Source organism: Symphalangus syndactylus, chromosome 6 (assembly GCF_028878055.3).
Source record: "Symphalangus syndactylus isolate Jambi chromosome 6, NHGRI_mSymSyn1-v2.1_pri, whole genome shotgun sequence".
Taxonomy (NCBI): Eukaryota; Metazoa; Chordata; class Mammalia; order Primates; family Hylobatidae; genus Symphalangus; species Symphalangus syndactylus.
Window position 1 is genome coordinate 53289883 of NC_072428.2, and position 20698 is coordinate 53310580.

At 49.0% G+C, this 20698-nt stretch overlaps 1 protein-coding gene and 1 long non-coding RNA gene across 6 annotated transcripts in view; one reads left to right on the top strand and one right to left on the bottom strand.

The window, feature by feature from the left end:
- STARD10 (StAR related lipid transfer domain containing 10) overlaps positions 1 to 6452 on the bottom strand; it is a 39597-nt gene extending 33145 nt beyond the window's left edge. The window contains exons 1-3 of one of the 5 annotated variants that reach the window (XM_055282855.2): positions 5651 to 6129; positions 3684 to 3748; positions 3110 to 3164 (exon numbers count right to left, since the gene is read on the bottom strand). In XM_055282855.2, coding sequence (XP_055138830.1) covers positions 3110 to 3164; positions 3684 to 3731 — 103 coding nt within the window. In that variant the 5' untranslated portion in view covers positions 3732 to 3748; positions 5651 to 6129. Of the gene's footprint in view, positions 1 to 3109; positions 3165 to 3683; positions 3749 to 5637 lie in introns of all 5 variants that reach the window. The other 4 variants (XM_055282856.2, XM_063641384.1, XM_063641385.1 and 1 more) reach the window with 4 other exon arrangements.
- LOC129484594 (uncharacterized) lies at positions 408 to 20289 on the top strand. The gene is made up of 4 exons (XR_010121356.1): positions 408 to 588; positions 1366 to 1439; positions 15152 to 15198; positions 19952 to 20289. It is a non-coding gene; the product is annotated as an uncharacterized lncRNA (long non-coding RNA).
- Positions 20290 to 20698: the final 409 nt, after the last annotated feature.

The window sequence follows — 20698 nt, forward strand, 5'->3', positions numbered from 1 at the left end:
CTCTGAACCCTGGGAGCTGCCCTCTGGGCCTTGCAGGGGCCGTTGCCTCCCCTAGGCTCAGGGGAGGGAGAAGTCTAGCTGCAATCCGTACCGCCACCACCATACAGGACTTCAGAGTTGACAGAATCCCCAGCAGGCGGGGAGGCCTCTTTTTTTTTTTTTTCCATTTACTTTGAAATTACTTTAATTTAGAAATAGAAAACATCTTGAAAGGAAAAAAGCCCACTTGACAGGAGAACAGGCCTAGAGAGGGCCAGAGGCTTGTCCCAGGTGGGCAGGGCCTGAAGCAGAACCAGGTGGATTCTCCTTCCGGAGGGTTCCCAGGCCCAGATGGCCACACCCCGCTCTGCCTGCTGGGTCCTCCCGCTCTTGATGTCTATTGGGCACTGGCGCCTGCAGGAACTCAGTTCGATTGTGGGGTCGATGTGTCCTTCCAAAAGCCCTGGCGTTTCCTGTCAGAGGCGCCTGATCCATCTGCCTGACCCCAGGCCCTCCCTTCAGCTCTGTGCTCAGGCCGGGTGGGGGTGGGGGCATCGGTGTCTTGTGTCTTCAGGAAGGACAAGGTTGTCTGGGCCTTCCTCCACCAAGGTGGGCAAGAACTCCAGCCCCGGGACCACAGCTTCTTTTCTGGCAACCCACACAACTTCCTTCTTTTGGTTTCTTCTTCTTTTTTATCTCAAAGTTGAGATAAACGGACTCAGGACAGTTTCCACCTCCTGGAACTGGTGGGGCCTCTGGGGAGGGCTCAGGGTCACCCTTTGGGTGATGGGGGAGGTTGGGGGGGCCAGCCCCAAAACGTAGCCTAGACTGTTACTGTTCCTGAGGGAAGGGGCTCCTCTGGGAGGCTTTGTGGCCTGAGTGCTGTGGGCCTGCTTGGGGATCCTGGGCCTACCCAGGGAGACAGCATGGCCTCAGGTATAGCTCAACTTCCATACCCAGGAACGCTGGGACATCTGGGGTAGGGTCTTCTCTCGCTGGGCCTTATTTTCCTTATCTGTCTGATGGGGCTAACGGTCCCTGCCTGACCTTCTGCCAGAAGGGGTTGCGAAGGTGAGACCAAGTGTGAAAGGCACCTACTGTGGCCCAGTGCCCCTCCCTAGAGAGGGTGTGCAGAGCCGTGTGTGAGTGACAACCTACAGATCTCTGTGACCTCGGTGCTGGTGTGCGCATTCCCCAGGAGCACGAGTGACTGAGGCCTGTGTGGGAGCTGGGGTGTGACTGTGTGGCACTGCAAGGTTTCTCAATGTGGGTTAGGCAGTGCCTTGGGTGTAAGATTACCAGATTTAGCAAATATTTGGGATGTACTTGTAGTAAAAATGTATTTGTTGCTTATCTGAAACTCAGCCTTTTTTTTTTTTTTTTTAGATGGCGTCTCACTCTGTTGCCCAGGCTGGAGTGCAGTGGCGCGATCTCGGCTCACCGCCACCTCCCAGATTCAAGTGAGTCTCTTGCCTCAGCCTCCCAAGTAGCTGGGACTACAGGCACACACCACCACGCCCGGCTAATTTTTGTATTTTTAGTAGAGACGAGGTTTCACTATGTTGGCCAGGCTGGTCTCAAACTCCTGACCTGATGATCTGCCTGCCTCAGCCTCCTAAAGTGCTGGGATTACAGGCGTGAACCCCTGCTCCCAGCCCATTTTTTTTTTAAAGATAGGATCTTGCTCTGTTGCCCAGGCTGGAGTACAGTGGTGCAATCATAGCACATTGCAGCCTTGAAATTTGGGGCTCAAGCGGTCCTCTCTCCTCAGCCTCCTGAGTAGCTGGGACCACAGGTGTGCACTGCCACGCCCAGCTAACTTTTTAATTTTCTGTAGAAATGGGGTCTCCCCAGGCTGGTCTCTAACTTCTGGCGTCAAGCAGTCCTCCTGCCTTGGCCTCCCAAAGTGCTGAGATTATAGGTGTGAGTCATTGTGTCTGGCCTCAGTTGTTCCATCTAAGTTGGGTGGACTAATAGAATTTCTGTCATGACAATGAGGATGAAGTGAGTTAATCCCGTGGAGTGCTTAGCACAGTGCCTGGCACACAGTGAGTGCTCAATAAATGCCACAGCTACTATCAGTTCTCAGTTCCTGAGCTTCCTTCCCCAGGTCTGGCATCTGTCTCTGAGGCCTGGCCTCTTTCCTACATTTTTGTTCCTCAATCTGGAGGCAATGATTTCTTTCTTCAGAGTGGGGTTAACCTAGAGCCTGGAGGGTTGAGAGGGAAGAGAGGTAGCTGAAATGACATCTTGTCCCCCTCCCTCACCCCCAATCCAAGCAGAGCTGTGAAAGGCCTGGTGTCAATGGCATTTGCTCCTTGCATCCACACAGCCCCTCCTCAATGTCTGACAGCTGCATGCTGGGACAGCAGTGAGGCACAGGGGGTCTGGCCATGTCTAGCCAGAGGGCAGCATGGCACTGAGAGGTCCACATTCCAGGGACTGGCTCCCAGGACCGTGTGAGGACTGGTGTGGGCGGAATTCTCTAGGGGCTCTGTCTGAGAATGGGGCTGAAGGCTCTGCCCTGGGTCAAAGTTCACCCTGAGTTCCAAACCCACACCTGGAACAGGCCTGCAGCAGGATCAGCTTCCATGGGCACTGCTGTCCGGGGACTCCTACCAACCACTGCTCCCTGCCGTGAGTCCCTGCTTGTCCTGGGTCAGCAGGTATCTCCCTAGGCTTCCCGGGGGAAGACTGCCTCTTTCAGCACCTTCTAAATTTAGAGCTTGGGCTCCGTGACTCACTCCTGAGCCTGCTTTGCTCCCCTCCTCCGGGAATGTGCTCCCACGGGATCTGCATCCTCTGCTGCCTCAGACTGATGAAGGCCCCACAATCCTGCAGCAGCCACACGCACACCAAGGAGAGCTCCCGGCCCCACTCACCCCAGGCCAGCCCTGGGCTTCTCCCGACCAGGTCGTGTACTCTCCTTCCCTTACCTCTCCATCTTCCCAACCCTCCCTCCAAACCACAGCCCACCCAGGTGGCTACATTGGGAGCTGGCTCCAAGCATGACTATGAGGGTAGTGCGGGGAGAGAGGTGGAATCAAGCCCTGCCCCCTCCAGTGTGGCTGTGGGCAGAGCCCTCACCTGAAGTCAGGAGGCTTGAGTTCTGGACCAGACTCATGCTTACCTCGCCGTGGGGCTCTCCGTGAGTTCTTGGCCTCTCTGGGATTCTCTTTCCTCCTCTATAAATAAGGAGTTTGAACCAGACTTCCATTAGGGAAGCTTGAAACAGAGCTGAAGTGAGCACAGGGCAACGCCTCCAACTACTAACAAGGTGGGCCGGGGGGTATCTGATGTCAGGCCCTGTCTCCCACCCAGGCACCCCTCTTCCCCCAGCCCCTGCTCCATGAGGGGAAATGAGGACCAAGAACCTGCTGTTAGCGTTCACGGACTTCTGCCGTGCAGGGAGGAAGCTCATGCACAACCCCACACCCTGAAAGGGCCAGAAAGAGCCCAGGATCTTGTTCTGGTCTGACTGTCCAGGGCTGTAATGTGTAGCTTTGAGTAAAAACCATCTTCACTCTTGGCCTCAGGTTGTGGGGAAGAGAATCATGTGCATGTGTAGGTGTAAACACTCGAGACATTTCTCCCCTGCCAGATTCCCAGAACTGGAGGAGGAGATGGGGACATGGGTCCTCCCTTGACTTCTAGAAATGCAGACACCCAGGGCAGAGTGTGGAGGTATCTAGAGATGGTCAGACCTGGGGCTGCTGCTTCTCTGCCACTGCATGACTCTCGGAGAACCCCATCTGCGGCCTGCCTCGACCTGTGTTCACAAGTAACGACAGTAGCTAACAGTTACTGAATGCTTACCAGGGACCTGGTGCTGGTCTATGCACTTAACAGGTCTTAACACATTTAATTTATAGATAAACCTTGATAACAGGTCTTAACTCATTTAATTTATAGGTAAACCTTGAGACAGTCCCAAGGCTTAGCATCCCCACTTTACAGACAATTTGAGGCTCAGAGAGGGGCAGGGACTCACCCGGGGTCAGTCTTAAGTCACAGGGAGGGCTGGTTAAAAGCCAGGTCTGAGGGCAATCCTGGCTTCTATTTGCCACCCCAAGGTAGTCCTTCTCGGAGTATACGTTAGACACTAAATAAATGTTTGATGAAGATGTTTGACTGCTGCCATGTAATGGAAAGATCCCTGTCGTAGTCCAGTTCTACCCTAACTCCTTGTGTGTCCTTAATAGGGTCCTTTTCTGGCCGGGTGTGGTGACTCATGCCCATAATCCCAGCACTCTGGGAGGCCGCGAATGAATCACCCGAGGTCAGGAGTTTGAGACCAGCCTGGCCAACATGGTGAAACAGTGTCTCTACTAAAAATACAAAAAATTAGCCAGGCATGGTAGTGGGCACCTGTAATCCCAGCTACTTGGCAGGCTGAGGCAGGAGAATTGCTTAAACCCAGGAGGCAGAGGTTGCAGTGAGCCAAGATCGCACCCTTGCACTCCAGCCTGGGCAACAAGAGTGAAACTCCGTCTCAAAAAAAAAAAAAAAAAAAAAAGAGTCCTTTTCCTTCTTTAGCCTCAGTTTCTCTGGCTGAAAAACAGAAATGATAAGTGAAGGCCCAGATAATTAAATGCTTGGAGGTGAATCCAAGATCCACCTCCAGATAATTCCATCGAATTATCTTGGATAGCTTTTTGTTTTTGTTTTTTTGTTTTGTTTTGCTTTGTTTTGAGACGGAGTTTCGTTCTTGTTGCCCAGGCTGGAGTGCAATGGCACCATCTCGGCCCATGACAACCTCCGCCTCCTGGGTTCAAGCGATTCTTCTGCCTCAGCCTCCTGAGTAGCTGGGACTACAGGCATGCACCACCACACACCCAGCTAATTTTTTTTTTTTTTTTTTTTGAGACAGAGTCTCACTGTGTCGCCCAGGCTGGAGTGCAGTGGCGCCATCTCGGCTCACCGCAAGCTCCGCCTCCTGGGTTCATGCCATTCTCCTGTCCCAGCCTCCCGAGTAGCTGGGACTACAGGCGCCCACCACCACGCCCGGTTAATTTTTTTTTTGTATTTTTAGTAGAGACGGGGTTTCTCCACGTTGGTCAGGCTGATCTCGAACTCCCAACCTCAGGTGATCCGCTCGCCTCAGCCTCCCAAAGTGCTGAGATTACAGGCGTGAACCACTGTGTCTGGCCTATCTGGGATATCTTGAAGGATCTTGGATTTCTATTTCTACATATATCTGCCTTTCATGACTTGCCTGGGGAGGCCCAATGTGTAACGAGACCTCAGGGTCTCCCAGCCCTCCTCCCAACCTACCCCCAAAACCTCTAAGAGCACTCTAGAGAGAATCAGCTGCATACAGCCCAGCTCCACTGCTCCAAGGGACAGAGAAAAGTCCCCTTCCCTGGGGGTAGCTGCATGATCCTGCAGGTGCCATGGTGTGCCTAGGTGCCACCTAGCTTCACCTGGCTGGGGAGTGGCTCCTACGACCTCAGCTCAATGCGCATCACTTCCCCTTCTCATCACCCAGGCCAGCCCAGGTATCACCTCCAGCTCCACTGCCCCCAGATGGAGTCACCTGAGTACCCAATTCCTCCCAAGCTCAGAAACAGGGTCCACTGCCTTCCCACTCCTTTCTATTCAGAGTCTGTCCCCTTAGTGCTGCCCCCTCATCTGTCACACCTGGGCTCTTTCCCTTACCTGGGCCACTGACCTGAGAAGCAGGGTCTGTACAGCTCCAGCAACACTCTCCTCTTCCTCCAGAATTCTCCAGATCCTCCTCAGCTTCTTGCCTCTGGTGGTCATCTCGACACAGCAGGGTCTTCCTCCATCAGGCCAAGGTGGGGGTAGGAGAAGAATTGGGAACAGGGACTCCCCTAGGTTCTCAGGGTACAGTCAGTCAATCTAAGCCTGTATCCAACAAAGACACTGACCCCTAGGGTACAAGGAAGGGCTCCAGGCCCAAAGGCAGGAGGATTAGGCTTTAGCTCTTGCTCGTAGCCTGCTGAGACCTGGGGCAAGCCCCTGTCCCTCTTGGGGCCCTCAGGTTTGCAATTTGCAGAATGAGGAAATGAGTTCCTCAATCTACAATCACCCGACTATAATAATATTTTGCCTTTATATACTGCGTGGGTAAATTCCTGAAAGTAAACTAAGCTGTTTTCACCCCTGGATCTCATTTGATCTTCCCAGCAGCCTGTTCGCATTTACAAATGAGAAAGCTCAGGTCCCTAAGGGAACAAAATTACCCAAAGTCACACAGCAAGCTGGAAGCAGAGCCTGGGTGCAGTCCTTGAATCCTGATCCTTCCCTGGTCCTTTACTCTCTATGATGCTGGGAATCTGCCTGACTTCCTGTAACCTGTTGTCCTATTTGTAAAAGGACTGTAAAGCTGTCCCATTTGTAAAAGGACTGTTGTGAGGACTGAATTAGGAGAGGCTATGAAGAGGGTCATTCCTTGTGAATCATAAAAGAAAGAACCACAGAACGATGACTGGACCGTTAGGTTACTATTTATTACGGTTATCTTCGCTAAGGCGCCCCCACGTGTCGATCCCGAGACTCTCGGCTTGCGCAGGCGCTCTTTGGTGTTTACAGAGGCCGCGAAGCCCTGCGTTTGCGCGTGCGCTTCCGGCCCAGGACCGCCCAGAGGTCCCTGACTAGGGGCGGACTAGGGGCAGCTTTGCCTCGCGCCCCCTAGTGGTTGTCGCCGCTCTGACACCACGGCTCCCGGGACCTCTGTCGGCTCCACTTTGGTTGAGACGTCTCCACAGCCCAACAACTGCGGCGATCTGAGGAGAGGCAGGAGACAATACGGCGCGCTCGGCATCGCCCTTCTGACTGGGGACTCCAGCATCTCAGTCACCGCTTCACCAAGCCCCAGGTGCAAGTTCTGGCATCCATCACGGCAAACTGGAGAGCGCGGTGAATTCCACCGGAATGGCGCGCGCATTGCCACATGGGAACTGTAGTTCTCGGCTAGGACCTTTCTGGGGCTGGGCCGCAGGAAAAACTACATTTCTCAGGAGCTCAAGAGTCAGGCTGACAGAAAGGGGGCCCACGGCATGTTGGGAGATGGAGTTTGGGGGTTCCTGCTAGCAGGGAAACAGTGAAGCAATGGAGCCAAGTGTTCTGAGCCTGGGCCTGTGGGTTTGAGTTGGGCAGGAGTTACACAGTAGCTCTTATAAGAGCGGAGTAGCATTGTTGCGGCTTTTAGAAAGAATACTACTTATTAGTTGTGTGATCTGAGCGATCAAGACAAATGCCCCTTTATCTTTTTTATTTAATTATTTTTTGAGACAGGGTCTCTGTCTGTCAGGCTGGAGTGCAGTGGCCCCAGAACTGCTGGCCTCCCGCCTCACCCTCCCAAAGTGCTGGGATTATAGGCATGAGCCATCAGGCCTGGCCAGATGCCCTTTTATCAACTACGATAGACCTTAAGGTTAAGGTTAAGGAAACAAACGTTGCTTACCTCAGGGCTCAGCTGGCATGGTAACTTCTTAAATTTCTACTGCTGCCAGAAAAACCACACTCTTACTAACCCCCTAGCAATAGGAGCTATCAGGCAAATTGTCAGACTCTTCTTTACTGGGATTTACAACTCAGACCACTACAACGCTGATCGACAGAGGACAGGCCTTACAAACATTCTTTCCTGATAAGTAACTACAAACCTCAAGCCAGTTTCAGCAAGCTCATAGAGACTGCACGCAATCTGTGTTTGTGTCCTATAGTTCACCTTTTGATGCAAAGAACCAAATTCCACCTCATTTTAATGCAAAAACCCCATCCCAAAGTGAACATGGAATGTATGTTACAGGTGTTTACCCATTGCATGCACTCACGTCCCCTCATAAATATGTATAGCTTTTCCCCCAAACCTGCTGAATATGTATGATTATTGTGAAATACAGACCCTGTGAGTCATAAAAACCAGCCTAGGCTGGACGTGGTGGCTCACGCCTGTAATCCCAGCACTTTGGGAGGCCAAGACGGGCAGATCACGAGGTCAGAAGATCCAGACCATCCTGGCTAACACGGTGAAACCCCGTCTCTACTAAAAATACAAAAAAATTAGCCAGGCGTGGTGGCAGGTGCCTGTAGTCCCAGCTACTCGGGAGGCTGAGGCAGGAGAATGGCATGAACCCGGGAGGTGGAGCTTGCAGTGAGCTGAGATCGCACCACTGCATTCCAGCCTGGGCGACTGAGCAAGACTCCGTCTCAAAAAAAAAAAAACTGCCTTTTCCCTATACAGAGACAGCACCTTTGGTACATGCAGGAGAGTGTCTCTTCTCAGTTTGCAAACTGATGTCGCTAATAAAACTGCCCTTTACTATTTAGGCATCCTGGTGTTCTAGAGGGCAACAGTCTGCACCTCTCACAGGGCTTCCTCTTCCATCACTCCTCAGAGACTGTATTCACAGGGGTCACCTGTGTATGAGATGCTGTTTGTCTCTTTTGGGGGGAGGGCGGGGGCTGTTCGTTTGTGGGGTTTTTTTTTTTTTTTTTTTTTTTTTTTTAAGACGGAGACTCGCTCTGTCACCCAGGTTGGAGTGCAGTGGCACGATCTGGGCTCACTGCCAGCTCCACCTCCTGGGTTCACGCCATTCTCCTGCCTCAGCCTCCCGAGTAGCTGGGTCTACAGGCTCCTGCCACCACGCCGGGCTAATTTTTTTTTTTTTTGTATTTTTTTAGTAGAGATGGGGTTTCACCGTGTTAGCCAGGATGGTCTCTATCTCCTGACCTTGTGATCCGCCCGCCTTGGCCTCCCAAAGTGCTGGGATTACAGGCGTGAGCCACCGTGCCCGGCCTTGTTTTTGTTTTTTTGAGACAGGGTCTCGTTCTGTCACCCAGGCTGGAGGCAAGACCATTGTTCACTGCAGCCTGGACCTCCTGAGCTCAATCTATTCTCCTAACTTTAATAATGTTTTGCCTTTTTTTTTTTTTTTTAGATGGAGTCTTATTCTGTCACCCTGGCTGGAGTGCAGTGGCACGATCTTGGCTCACTGCAACCTCCGCCTCCTGGGTTCAAGTGATTCTTCTACTTCAGCCTCCCAAGTAGCTGGGATTACAGGCGCACACCAAAACGCCCAGCTAATTTTTTTTTTTTTTTTTTTTTTTTTTTTTTTTTTTTTTTTTTTTTTTTTGTGAGAGGGCGTCTTGCTCTGTTGCTCAGGCTGGAGTGCAGTGTCATGATCTTGGCTCACTGCAACCTCTGCTTCCTGGGTTCAAGAGATTCTCCCGCCTCAGCCTCCTGAGTAGCTGGGATTACAGGCGCTTGCTACCAGCAATTTTTTTTTTTTTTTTTGTATTTTTTTAGAGATGGGGTTTCACGCTGTTGGTCAGGCTGGTCTTGAACTCCTGACCTCGTGATCCGCCCACTTCGGCCTCCCAAAGTGCTGGGATTACAGGCGTGAGCCATCATGCCCGGACTAATTTTTGTATTTTTAGTAGAGACAGCGTTTCACCATGGTGGCCAGACTGGTCTCAAACTCCTGACCTCAGGTGATCCCCCTGCCTTGGCCTCCCAAAGTGCTGGGATTACAGGGGTGAGCCACCGCGCCAGCCTAATTTTTTGTAATTTTTGTAGAGACAGGGTTACGCCATGTTGCCCAGGCTGGTCTCAAACTCTTGAGTTCAAGGGATCCTCCTGCCTTGGCTCCCAAAGTGCTGGGATTACAGGCATGAGCCACCCCACCTGACCTCAAACTCCTCTTTGGAAAAAAAGTATGGGCCACAGATTCTACCATGGCTATTGTCTCTTTCCCAGGTTTGTCCTCAACCATGGCAAAATAAATCTCTAAACTGATAGAGAGCTGTCTCGGGTACTTTTTGGTTTACGAAATTGTATTAATAGGCCGGGCGCAGTGGCTCACGCTTGTAATCCCAACACTTTCGGAGGCCAAGGCATGGGGATCTCTCGAGGCCAGGAGTTCGAGACCAGCCTGGCCAACATTCCGAAAACCTGTCTCTACCAAAAATACAAAAATTAGTCAGGCATGGTGGTGCACACTTGTAATCCCAGCTACTTAGGAGGCTGAGGCAGGAGAATCGCTTGAGCCTGGGAGGTGGAGGTTGCAGTGAGCCGAAATTGTGCCACTGCACTCTGGCCTGGGCAACAGAGTGAGACTCTGTCTCAAGAAAAAAAATTTTTTTTAAAATTATATGGATAAGAATGAGGCCGGGTGCTGTGGCTCATGCCTGTAATCCCAGCACTTTGGGGAGGCTGAGATGGGCAGGTCACTTGAGGTCAGGAGTTCGAGACCACCAGCCTAGCCAACATAGCGAAACCCTATCTCTACTAAAAATACAAAAATTAGCTGGGCATGGTGGCACGTGCCTATAGTCCCAGCTACTCGAGGCTGAGGCAGGAGAATCGATTGAACCCGGGAGACAGAGGTTGCAGTGAGCTGAGATCGTGCCACTGTACTCCAGCCTTGGTGACAGAGTGAAACTCCATCTCAAAAAAAAAAAAAAAAGACAAGAAAAAAGAAAAAGAAAAACTCTTGCCCGGAAGATCTAAGTCACTAAATGGACAGGGTTTATAACGCAGGTACAGAGATCCAGGTAAGGAAGTTTTAAATACAATATTCCATATCTATCTTATTTTTTCCAAAGAAATAGGACTGTAGGTCCTGTGGCAGGCAGTCCAGAACTGATGCCAGCCCCTTTATACACAGCTCTGCTTTGCTTTGAGTCTATCAAAATATTGCTTCATTTAAATTTCACCTCATCTCCAACCCCTCCCAAACCCTGTAAAACTATCTTCCTTTGTGCTTAGTGGGACACTCCTCGGTTTCTCCAGTGTGCTGTCTGTCTCATTACAAGGGCACAAGAAACCTGACTTCATCAAACCATGGGTTTGTCCCTTGGTGGTCTTGGATGATTGGGCTAGGATAGCCTGAAATACTGGTGTCCAGCCGGGCGTGGTGGCTCACGCCTGTAATCCCAGCATTTTGGGAGGCCAAGGTGGGCGCGGATCACGAGGTCAGGAGATCAAGACCATCCTGGCTAACATGGTGAAACCCCATCTCTACTAAAAATACAAAAAAATTAGCCAGGCGTGGTGGCGGGCGCCTGTAGTCCCAGCTACTCGGGAGGCTGAGGCAGGAGAATGGTGTGAACCCAGGAGGCAGAACTTGCAGTGAGCCCAGATCACACCACTGCACTCCAGCCTGGGCGACAGAGCGAGACTCTGTCTCAAAAAAAAAAAAAAAAAAAAAATACTGGTGTCCTCCAGGTCTGCCACAGGCCCCCTCTTCACTTTGCACACTTTTTTGGGATGACCTCATTCACTTCCATCCATATGCTTATAGCCCCCAAACCTCCAGCTCAGGCCTTCCTCCTGCCTTTAGGACATCTCCCTCTGGTCAACTCACAAGTTCCTTAAACTAGGTGTGTTCAAAACTGACTTTTTTTTTTTTTTTTTGCTGACTCTTTGGTTGGAGGGCAGCTACTCCTCACTGGACCAGGTTCTTCTTCACTCACTGCCCACAAACTGCTTCACATTGAATTGGCTGTTTTTCACATAGATCAATATCCCAAAACCTTAGAAAGCTGGGAGATTTCAGGGTGGAGGAAGGTAGAAACTGGGCCCGATTTGCTCCGCCCCCTCATCCCTGTCTCTTGACAAGGGGTTGGGCCTCAAGGTGGAGGCTGCAGAGGAGGTCCCGCCTTTCTACGCCTTCTCCTGATCTGAGCTCTCGTGGTCTCCTACCTTGAAGACTTTCTAGTCAGTTTCCCCACTCTCTCCAGTCTCGATCCCTTCTTGTGTCTTGGGAATTTCACAGCCACCTCTCTTCCCTGATCCTGGTGGCTTTCTCCTGGAGTCAGCTGAGATCTCTGCAGAGGGGCAGGCTGTGGCCTGTCTGCTGTTGGGAGGGGGAGTACTATGACAGGAAGCTTCTCTGTGGCTGTGCCTGGTTTTCCTTCTAACACTTCTTGAAACCAAACACACTTCAACAGAGGGTCTAACTTCTTTGTGAGGGGATCCTCTTACCACTTCATCCCAATCCACCTCTGCCACATCTCATACCAAAGAAATTTGTATTCCTTTTATTCACATGACTTTGACTCGGCTTCTTTTAAAATAATATGTAGTCATCTTCCTCTCTCTTGCCTTTTTTTTTTTTTTTCTGAGATGGAGTTTCGCTCTGTCACCCATGCAGAGTTCAGTGGCACTATCTCGGCTCATTGCAACCCTCGCCTCCCAGGTACAAGTGATTCTCCTGCCTCAGCCTCATGAGTAGCTGGGACTACAGGCATGCACCGCCATGCCTGGCTAATTTTTTGTATTTTTAGTAGAGATGGGGTGTCACCATGTTGGCCCAGCTGGTGCTTGAACTCCTGACCTCAAATGATCCACCTGCCTCGGCCTCCCAAAGTGCTGGGATTACAGGCATGAGCCATTGCGCCCGGCATCTCTTGCCCATTTAAAGCATTTTCCACATTAGCCAATATTGAATGATGCTTGATTCTTCCCTTGGAGAGAGGAAAGGTATAATTTCAGTTCACTCCATCCCAAACACTGTTTTCCCTTTAAGGTGTCAACCTAAATAACAGAGAGTCTCTTTAAAAGAAAATGACATTTATTTGGGACTAGAACATCGCAATGGGAATACATATGCCATAGAAACCAGTGCGTATTCAGGGAGGTAAATGAAGACAAATGTTTTCAAAGGGAAAAAACGAGGAGGATTATATAATTGTTTTGAAATAATTATGCTTGGCTACAGAGATCAGGTGACACCAGTCTGGGGTTGGCCAGGCAGTTGCTGGGCAGATTTCCTCACAGAAGTATTTTTATTTTTATTTATTTATCTATTTATTTTTTTGTGGAAGGTTGCAGTGGCTTTTGTACCAGGTTGTGGTTTTTATAGTCGCTTGTGATTGTTTTTCTTTTCTTTTCTTTTTTTTTTTGAGACGGAGTCTGGCTCTGTCACCCAGGCTGGAGTACAGTGGTACAATCTTGGCTCACTGCAACCTCCACCTCCCGGGTTGAAGTGATTCTCCCGCATCAGCCTCCTGAGTAGCTGGTATTACAGGCTTTGTGCGACCACGCCTGGCTAATTTTTGTATTTTTGGTGGAGACAGGGTTTCGCCATATTGGCCAGGCTGGTTTCGAACTCCTGACCTCAAGTGATCCTCCTGCCTTGGCCTCCCAAAAGTGCTGGGATTACAGGCATGAGCCACTGTGCCTGACCTGTGATTGTTTTTCTTTTTCTCTTTTTTTTTTTGAGATGGAGTTTCACTTTTGTCGCCCAGGCTGGAGTGTAATGGCACAATCTTGGCTCACTTGGGTTCAAGTAATTCTCCTGCCTCAGCCTCCCAAGTAGCTGGGACTACAGGTGTGTGACACTACACCTGGCTAATTGTTTTGTATTTTTAGTAGAGACGGGGTTTCACCATTTTGGCGAAGCTAATCTCGAACTCCTGACCTCAAGGATCCACCTGCCTCAGCCTCCCAAAGTGCTGGGATTACAGGTGTGTGCCACCATGCCTGGGTAATTTTATAATTTTTGTAGAGACAGGGTCTTGCCATGTTGCCCAGGCTTGTCTTGAACTCCTGGGCTCAAGCAATCCTCCCACCTCAGCCTCCTGAAGTGCTGCGATTGCAAGTATGAGCCACCACACCCAGCCTTGTTTTTTTTTTTAAACACTAGTGACTCCATTTTGTTATTGTTGTTGCCAGTTTTTTTTTTTTTTTTTTTGAGATGGAGTCTCGCTCTGTCGCCCAGGCTGGAGTGCAGTGGCATGATCTCGGCTCACTGCAAGCTCTGCCTCCTGGGTTCATGCCATTCTCCTGCCTCAGCCTTCCGAGTAGCTGGGACTACAGGCACCCACCACCACGCCCGGTTAATTTTCTTTTTTTGTATTTTTAGTAGAGACAGGGTTTCACCGTGTTAGCCAGGATAGTCTAGATCTCCTGACCTCGTGATCCGCCCGCCTCAGCCTCCCAAAGTGCTGGGATTACAGGCGTGAGCCACCGCGCTCGGCGTTTTTTGTTTTGTTTTTTTTTTTGAGACGGGATTTCCCTCTGTTGCCCAGGCTGGAGTGCAGTGGTGTGATCAGGGCTTACTGCAGCTTCAACCTCCTCCTGGGCTCAAGTGATCTGCCCACCTCAACCTCCCAAAGTGCTGAGATTATAGGTGTGACCCAACGCTCTGGGCCAAGTGACTCCATTTTGATTCTGGCAACTTTCATAAAATAATAGTGAATAGTGAGTTCATGTGGTATGCACACAAGGTCAGGGAGTGCTGAGACCCCATTAGCAACTGCTATGGTCTGAATGTTGGTATCACCCCAAAATCCATACATTGGAACCTGATACCCAATGTGATAGTATTCAGATGTGGGGCTTTGGGGGAATGATTAAATCATGAGGGCTCCACCCTCATGAGTGGAATTAATGCCCTTATAAAAGAGACTCGAGGGAGCTTCCCAGGCCTCTTCTACCATGTGGGAATGGAGAGAGAAAGCATCGTCTTTGAAGCAGGCAGCAGCCCTCACCAGACACTGAATCTGTTGGTGTCTTGATCTTGGACTTCCCAGCCTCCAGAAATGTGAGCAATAACTTTCTCTTGTTTATAAATTACCCACTCTAGGGTGTTTTATTATAGTAGCCCCAAAAGACTAAAACAGCGGCCGGGCGCGGTGGCTCACGCCTGTAATCCCAGCACTTTGGGAGGTGGGTGGATCACAAGGTCAGGAGATCAAGACCATCCTGGCTAACACGGTGTGGTGGCGGGTGCCTGTAGTCCCAGCTACTCGGGAGGCTGAGGCAGGAGAATGGCTTGAACCCGGGAGGTGGAGCTTGCAGTGAGCCGAGATCGTGCCACTGCACTCCAGCCTGGGTGACATAGCGAAACTCCATCTCAAAAAAAAAAAAGACTAACACAGCTACAGCTGAACCCACTTTCCCCATACCATGGATGTTTTTAACCATGTCAGACTTTTAAACTGTTCAGTTTATTTTTTACCTTTAGTAGAGATGGGGTTTTGCCATGTTGCCCTCCCAAACTGTTGGTATTGCAAGCATGAACCACCTCAACCGGCCATATTCTGTTTCTATTATAAATGATGGGATTAAACGTTCAGACTGCTGTTTGCAAACAGTTTACACAAATGACACCTTTAAGGGCAGGTTGGCTTTCTTCTCAGTATATGAAAAACCGAATGAGATATAATCATCAGGTCTACTTTTTTTTCCTTCCAGCTGTGGTTTTGCAGCCTTAGTGACATCTGGATATGAGTTTTGAGCAGGTAAGTGCAAGAATCTGGTAACAATCAGCTTGAGGCAAATTTGCAGGTTTATTTTTATGCTTCTTTTTAATTAGTTATTTATGTCCATAACCAATAGGCCACTAAAGATGATAATTAACCAATATATTAATAGAATTAAAAACTAAACAGGCCAGGTGTGGTGGCTCACGCCTGTAATCCCAACACTTTGGGAGGCCAAGGCAGGAGGATCACTTGAGCCCGGGAGGTCAAGGCTACAGTGAGCTATGACCACACCACTGCACTCGATCCTGGGTGACAGACAGAGACCCTGTCTCAATTAAAAAAGAAAAAGAAGGCCTGGCTCACACCTGTAATCCCAGCACTTTGGGAGGCCAAGGCGGGTGGATCACAAGGTCAGGAGATTGAGACCATCCTGGCCAACATGGTGAAACCCCGTCTCTAATAAAAATACAAAAATTAGCTGGTCATGGTGGTGTGCGCCTGTAATCCCAGCTTCTCGGGAGGCTGAGGCAGGAGAATTGCTTGAACCTGGGAGGCAGAGGTTGCAGTGAGCTGAGATCGCGCCACAGCACTCCAGCCAGCCTGGGTGACAGAGTGAGACTCCGTCTCAAAAAAAAAAAAAAGAAAAATAAAGAAAAAGAAACAGAATATAACATTAGAAACAAAAATAAACCTGTTGGGTTTTAAGAAGTATTATGAAGTATTTCAGACATATACTTCCAATGTCAGGACACATAGATCCAGCTCCTTCTTTGAATTGCATCGGATTCTGTCTTATGAATGTACCACGGTATCTGTAACCATTCATCCTGTTGCACACTGGAGTGCAACTGCTGGGTCCAAGGATGTGCATATATATCAGTGTGTAGATGGCCAAATTGTCCTAAGAGATTAAACCAATTTACACTCCCACCAGCAACAAACAATGGACTCCCTTTCCCCCAAGCTCTCACCAACTCTGAATATAGCCATGCATCACTTAACAAGCAGGATACGCTCTGAGAAATGCATCGTTAGGTGATTTCATCCTTGTGTGAACATCATAGTGTACTTACACAAACGGAGGGTATAGCCCACCACATACACCTTGGCTATATGATATAACCTTTTGCTCCCAGGCTATAAACCTGTACAGCATGTACTACACTGAATACTGTAGGCAACTGTAACACAATAGTTTGTATTTGTGTATCTTAACATAGAAAAGGTATAGTAAAAATACAGTCTTATAATCTTATGGGACTGCCGTCTTATCTGCAGTCTGTTGTTGACTAAAACATCCTTATGCAGTGCATGACTGTATCTTGCAATGTCTTAACGTTTGCCAATATGATGAGTAAAAAAATGACCCCTCATTTGTACTTTAACTTACATTATAATTTTTTGTGGATAACTTTTATTTTCCTTTCTTTTTTGGGGGGCATGCAAGATCAGTGAGTTTTCTTTCTCTTCTGATGATGAAAGCCATTGCTCATTTTTACATTAGGTTTTCAGTTTGGTTGATTTGTAGAAGTTCTATCTTCTGGATTTTACTACTTTTTGTTTTTGTTTTTTGAGACAGTCTCGCTCTTGTCGCCCAGGCTGGAGTGCAGTGGAGCGATCTTGGCTCACTGCAACCTTTGCCTCCTGGATTTAAGCAATTCTCCTGCCTCAGCCTCCTGAGTAGCTGGGATTACAGGAGCGCACCAACACGCCCGGCTAATTTTGTATTTTTAGTAGGGATGGGGTTTCACCATGTTGGCCAGGTTGGTCTTGAATTCCTGACTTCAGGTGATCCACCCACCTGGGCCTCCCAAAGTGCTGGGATTACAGGTGTGAGCCACCGTGCCCGGCCTACTTTTTGTTTGTTTTTTGTTTTTATTTTGAGATGCAGTCTCCCACTGTTGCCCAGGCTGGAGTGCAGTGGTGCGATCTCAGCTCACTGCAACTTCCGCCTCCTGAGTTCAAGTGATTCTCCTGACTCAGCCTCCCAAGTAGCTGGGACTACAGGCGTGTGCCACCATGCCCGACTAATTTTTGTATTTTTAGTAGAGACGGGCTTTCACCATGTTGGCCAGGCTGGTCTCGAACTCCTGACCTCAGGCGATCCACCTGCCTCGGCCTCCCAAAGTGTTGGAATAACAGGCATGAGCCACCGAGCCTGGCTATTCTGTATATTTTATATAAGTGGATTTATAAATCTGTCCTTTTATGTCTAACTTATTTCACTTAGCATGTTTTTAAGTTTCATCCATGTTGTAGTATGTATCAGAATTTCATTCTTTTTTATGGCTGAATAATATTCTGTTCTATGTATACACTCATTTTGCTTATCAATTCATCTGTTGATGGACACTTACAATGTTTCCACTTTTTGGATATTGTGAATAATGCTGCTATGAACATGGGTGTATGTCTTACTCTGATTCCTGAGGCTAGGTAATTTATAAAGAAAAGAGGTTTATTTGATTCATAGTTCTACAGGTTGTACAAGAAGCATGCCACTAGCATCTGCTTCTGGTGAGGCCTCAGGCTGCTTTCACTCACTGTGGATGGTGAAGGGGGACCAGGGTGTGCAGAGATCACATGACAAGAGGGGAAACAAGAGAGAGATGGGAGGGCCAGGCCCTTTTTTTGTTTTTTTCTGAGACAGAGTCTCCCTCTGTCACCCAGGCTGGAGTACAGTAGCGTAATCTTGGCTCACTGCAACCTCCACCTCCTGGGTTCAAGCGATTCTCACGCCTCAGCCTCCCAAGTAGCTGGGACTACATGCACTCGCCACCACACCTGGCGGATTTATTTATTTTTTTGTATTTTTAGTAGAAATGCGGTTTCACCATGTTGGCCAGGCTGGTCTCGAACTCCTGACCTCAAGTGATCCGCCCGCCTCAGCCTCCCAAAGTGCTGGGATTGCAGGAGTGAGCCACTGCTCTGGGCCTCCAGGCCCTTTTTAAACAATCAGTTATCTGGGAACTGATAAAGTAAGAACTCACCACTCCTGCCCACCCAGGGAGGGCATTATGTCTTCATGAGGTTTCTGCCCCCATGACCCAAGCACCTCCCATTAGGCCTCTCCGACACTGGGGATCCAATTTCAACATGAGACAAACATCCAAACTATAGTAGCATACAAATATCTGTTCAAGTCCCTGCTTTTGATTCTTTTGATCTTGTGGATATGAACCCAGGAATGGAACTGCTGGATCATATGATGGTTGTACGTTTAACCTTTCGAGAAACTTCCAAACTATTTGCCACATCAGCTGCACCACCAGCCATTCCCACCAGCAATGCATAAGGGTTCTATTTTCTCCACTTCCTCCCTGACACTGTTATTTTATTTTTAAAAAATTACAGCCATCTCAGTAGATAATAAAGTGCTATCTCATTGTGGTTTTTTATTTGCACTTCCCCACTGATGATGTTGAGCAATTTTTCACATGCTTATTGGCCATTTGTATATTTTCTTTGAAGATATGTCTATTTATTTATTTTTGAGACAGTGTCTCAATCCATTGCCCAGGCTGGAGTGCAGTGGTGTGATTGCTGCTCACTGCAACCTCTGCCTCCTGGGTTCAAGCGATTCTCCTGCCTCAGCCTCCTAAGTAGCTGGGACTACAGGCAAGTGCCACCACACCCAGCTAATTTTTGTATTTTTAGTAGATATGGGGTTTCACTATGTTGGCCAAGCTGGTCTTGAGCTCCTGCCCTCAGGTGATCTGCCCGCCTCAGCCTCCCAAGGTGCTGGGATTACAGGTGTGAGCCACCGTGCCTGGCCTGAAGAAATGTCTACTTAAATCCTTTGCTTGGCCAGGTGTGGTGGCTCATATTTTCAGTCTCAGGAGGCTGAGGTGGGAGGATTGTTTGAGCCCAGGAGTTTGAGGTTACAATGAGCTATGATTGTGCCATTGCACTCTAGCCTGGATAGCAGAGTGAGACTCTGTCTAAAAAAAAAAAAAAAAAAAGAGGAAGAAGCAAAGTGTGGAAGTGTGTAAATGCTACCCTTTATGTTTTCTGTGGGTTTTTTTTTTTGTTTTAGACAAGGTCTCACTCTGTCACCCAGGCTGAGTGCAATGGCATGGTCACAGCTCAATGCAATCTCTGCCTCCTGGGCTCAAGTGATCCTCCCACCTCAGCCTCCGGAGTAGCTGAGACTACAAGCATGTGCCACCATGCCTGGCTAATTTTTGTATTTTTATTTATTTATTTATTTTTATTTTTTATTTATTTATTTTTTGAGACGGAGTCTTGCTCTGTCGCCCAGGCTGGAGTGCAGTGGCGCAATCTTGGCTCACTGCAAGCTCCACCTCCCGGGTTCACACCATTCTCCTGCCTCAGCCTCTCCGAGTAGCTGGGACTACAGGCGCCCGCCACCATGCCTGGCTAATTTTTTTGTATTTTTAGTAGAGACGGGGTTTCACCATGGTCTCGATCTCCTGACCTTGTGATCCGCCCGCCTCGGCCTCCCAAAGTGCTGGGATTACAAGCGTGAGCCACCGCACCCGGCCTAATTTTTGTATTTTTAGAAGAGACAGGGTTTCGCCATGTTGCCCAAGCTAGTCTCAGACTCCTGGGCTCAAGTGATCTGCTCACCTCAGCCTCCCAAAGTGCGGGGATTACAGGCGTGAGCCACCGTGCCTGGCCCCCTTTGTGTTTTATGTGTTGTATATGCATAAATATTTCTGGAAGTATACACTCTGTAGTGTTAGTGGTGATGCTCTTAGAGGAGAGGACTGGGAAAGTGGTGTGTGTTAGCCACAGTGATGTATCCACACCCATTTCTCTTTTCCAGGGAATATGGAAAGACTACGTTCTCAACCTTCCTAGTAGATGTGATGTCATCAGTTGCAATTGGGCAGAACAATGTGTCACTTCAGTCCAAGGCAATTAAGTGTTAGTGTCAATCTTTTCCCTCTCCCCTACCCCAATCTGGGCAGTTGGAATCAAATAACTGAGATTATGGTGACGTCAGAAGGATTTAAGTCACTGCTGGGGGAGAACAGTACACCATCATTGTCTACTGTGGGATGAGTAAGAAATAAGCCTTTGTTGCGTTAAGTGACTGAGATTTGGAGTTTTATTTAGTATCACATGTGGTGGATTAAAGATGGACAGACTTTTCTGACATTCCTTTTTTTTGAGACGGAGTCTCATTCTGTCACCCAGGCTGGAGTGCAATGGCACAATCTCGGCTCACTGCAACCTCCGCCTCCTGGGTTCAAGTGATTCTCCTGCCTCAGCCTCCTAGTAGCTGGGATTACAGGCGTGCGTCACCACACCTGGCTAATTTTTGTATTTTTAGTAGAGACGCGGTTTCACCACGTTGGTCAGGCTGGTCTCAAACTCCTGACCTCGTGATCCGCCCGCCTTGACCTCCCAAAGTGCTGGGATTACAGGTGTGAGCCACCGTGCCCATCTTGACGTTCCTTTCATGAAAGCCGGGGCCTATGTCCCCTCTCCTTCAATCTGGGCTGGTCTGTGACTGCTTTGGTCAATAGAATGCAGAGGAAGAAGTGATGTGTTCTAATTTCAGGGTCAA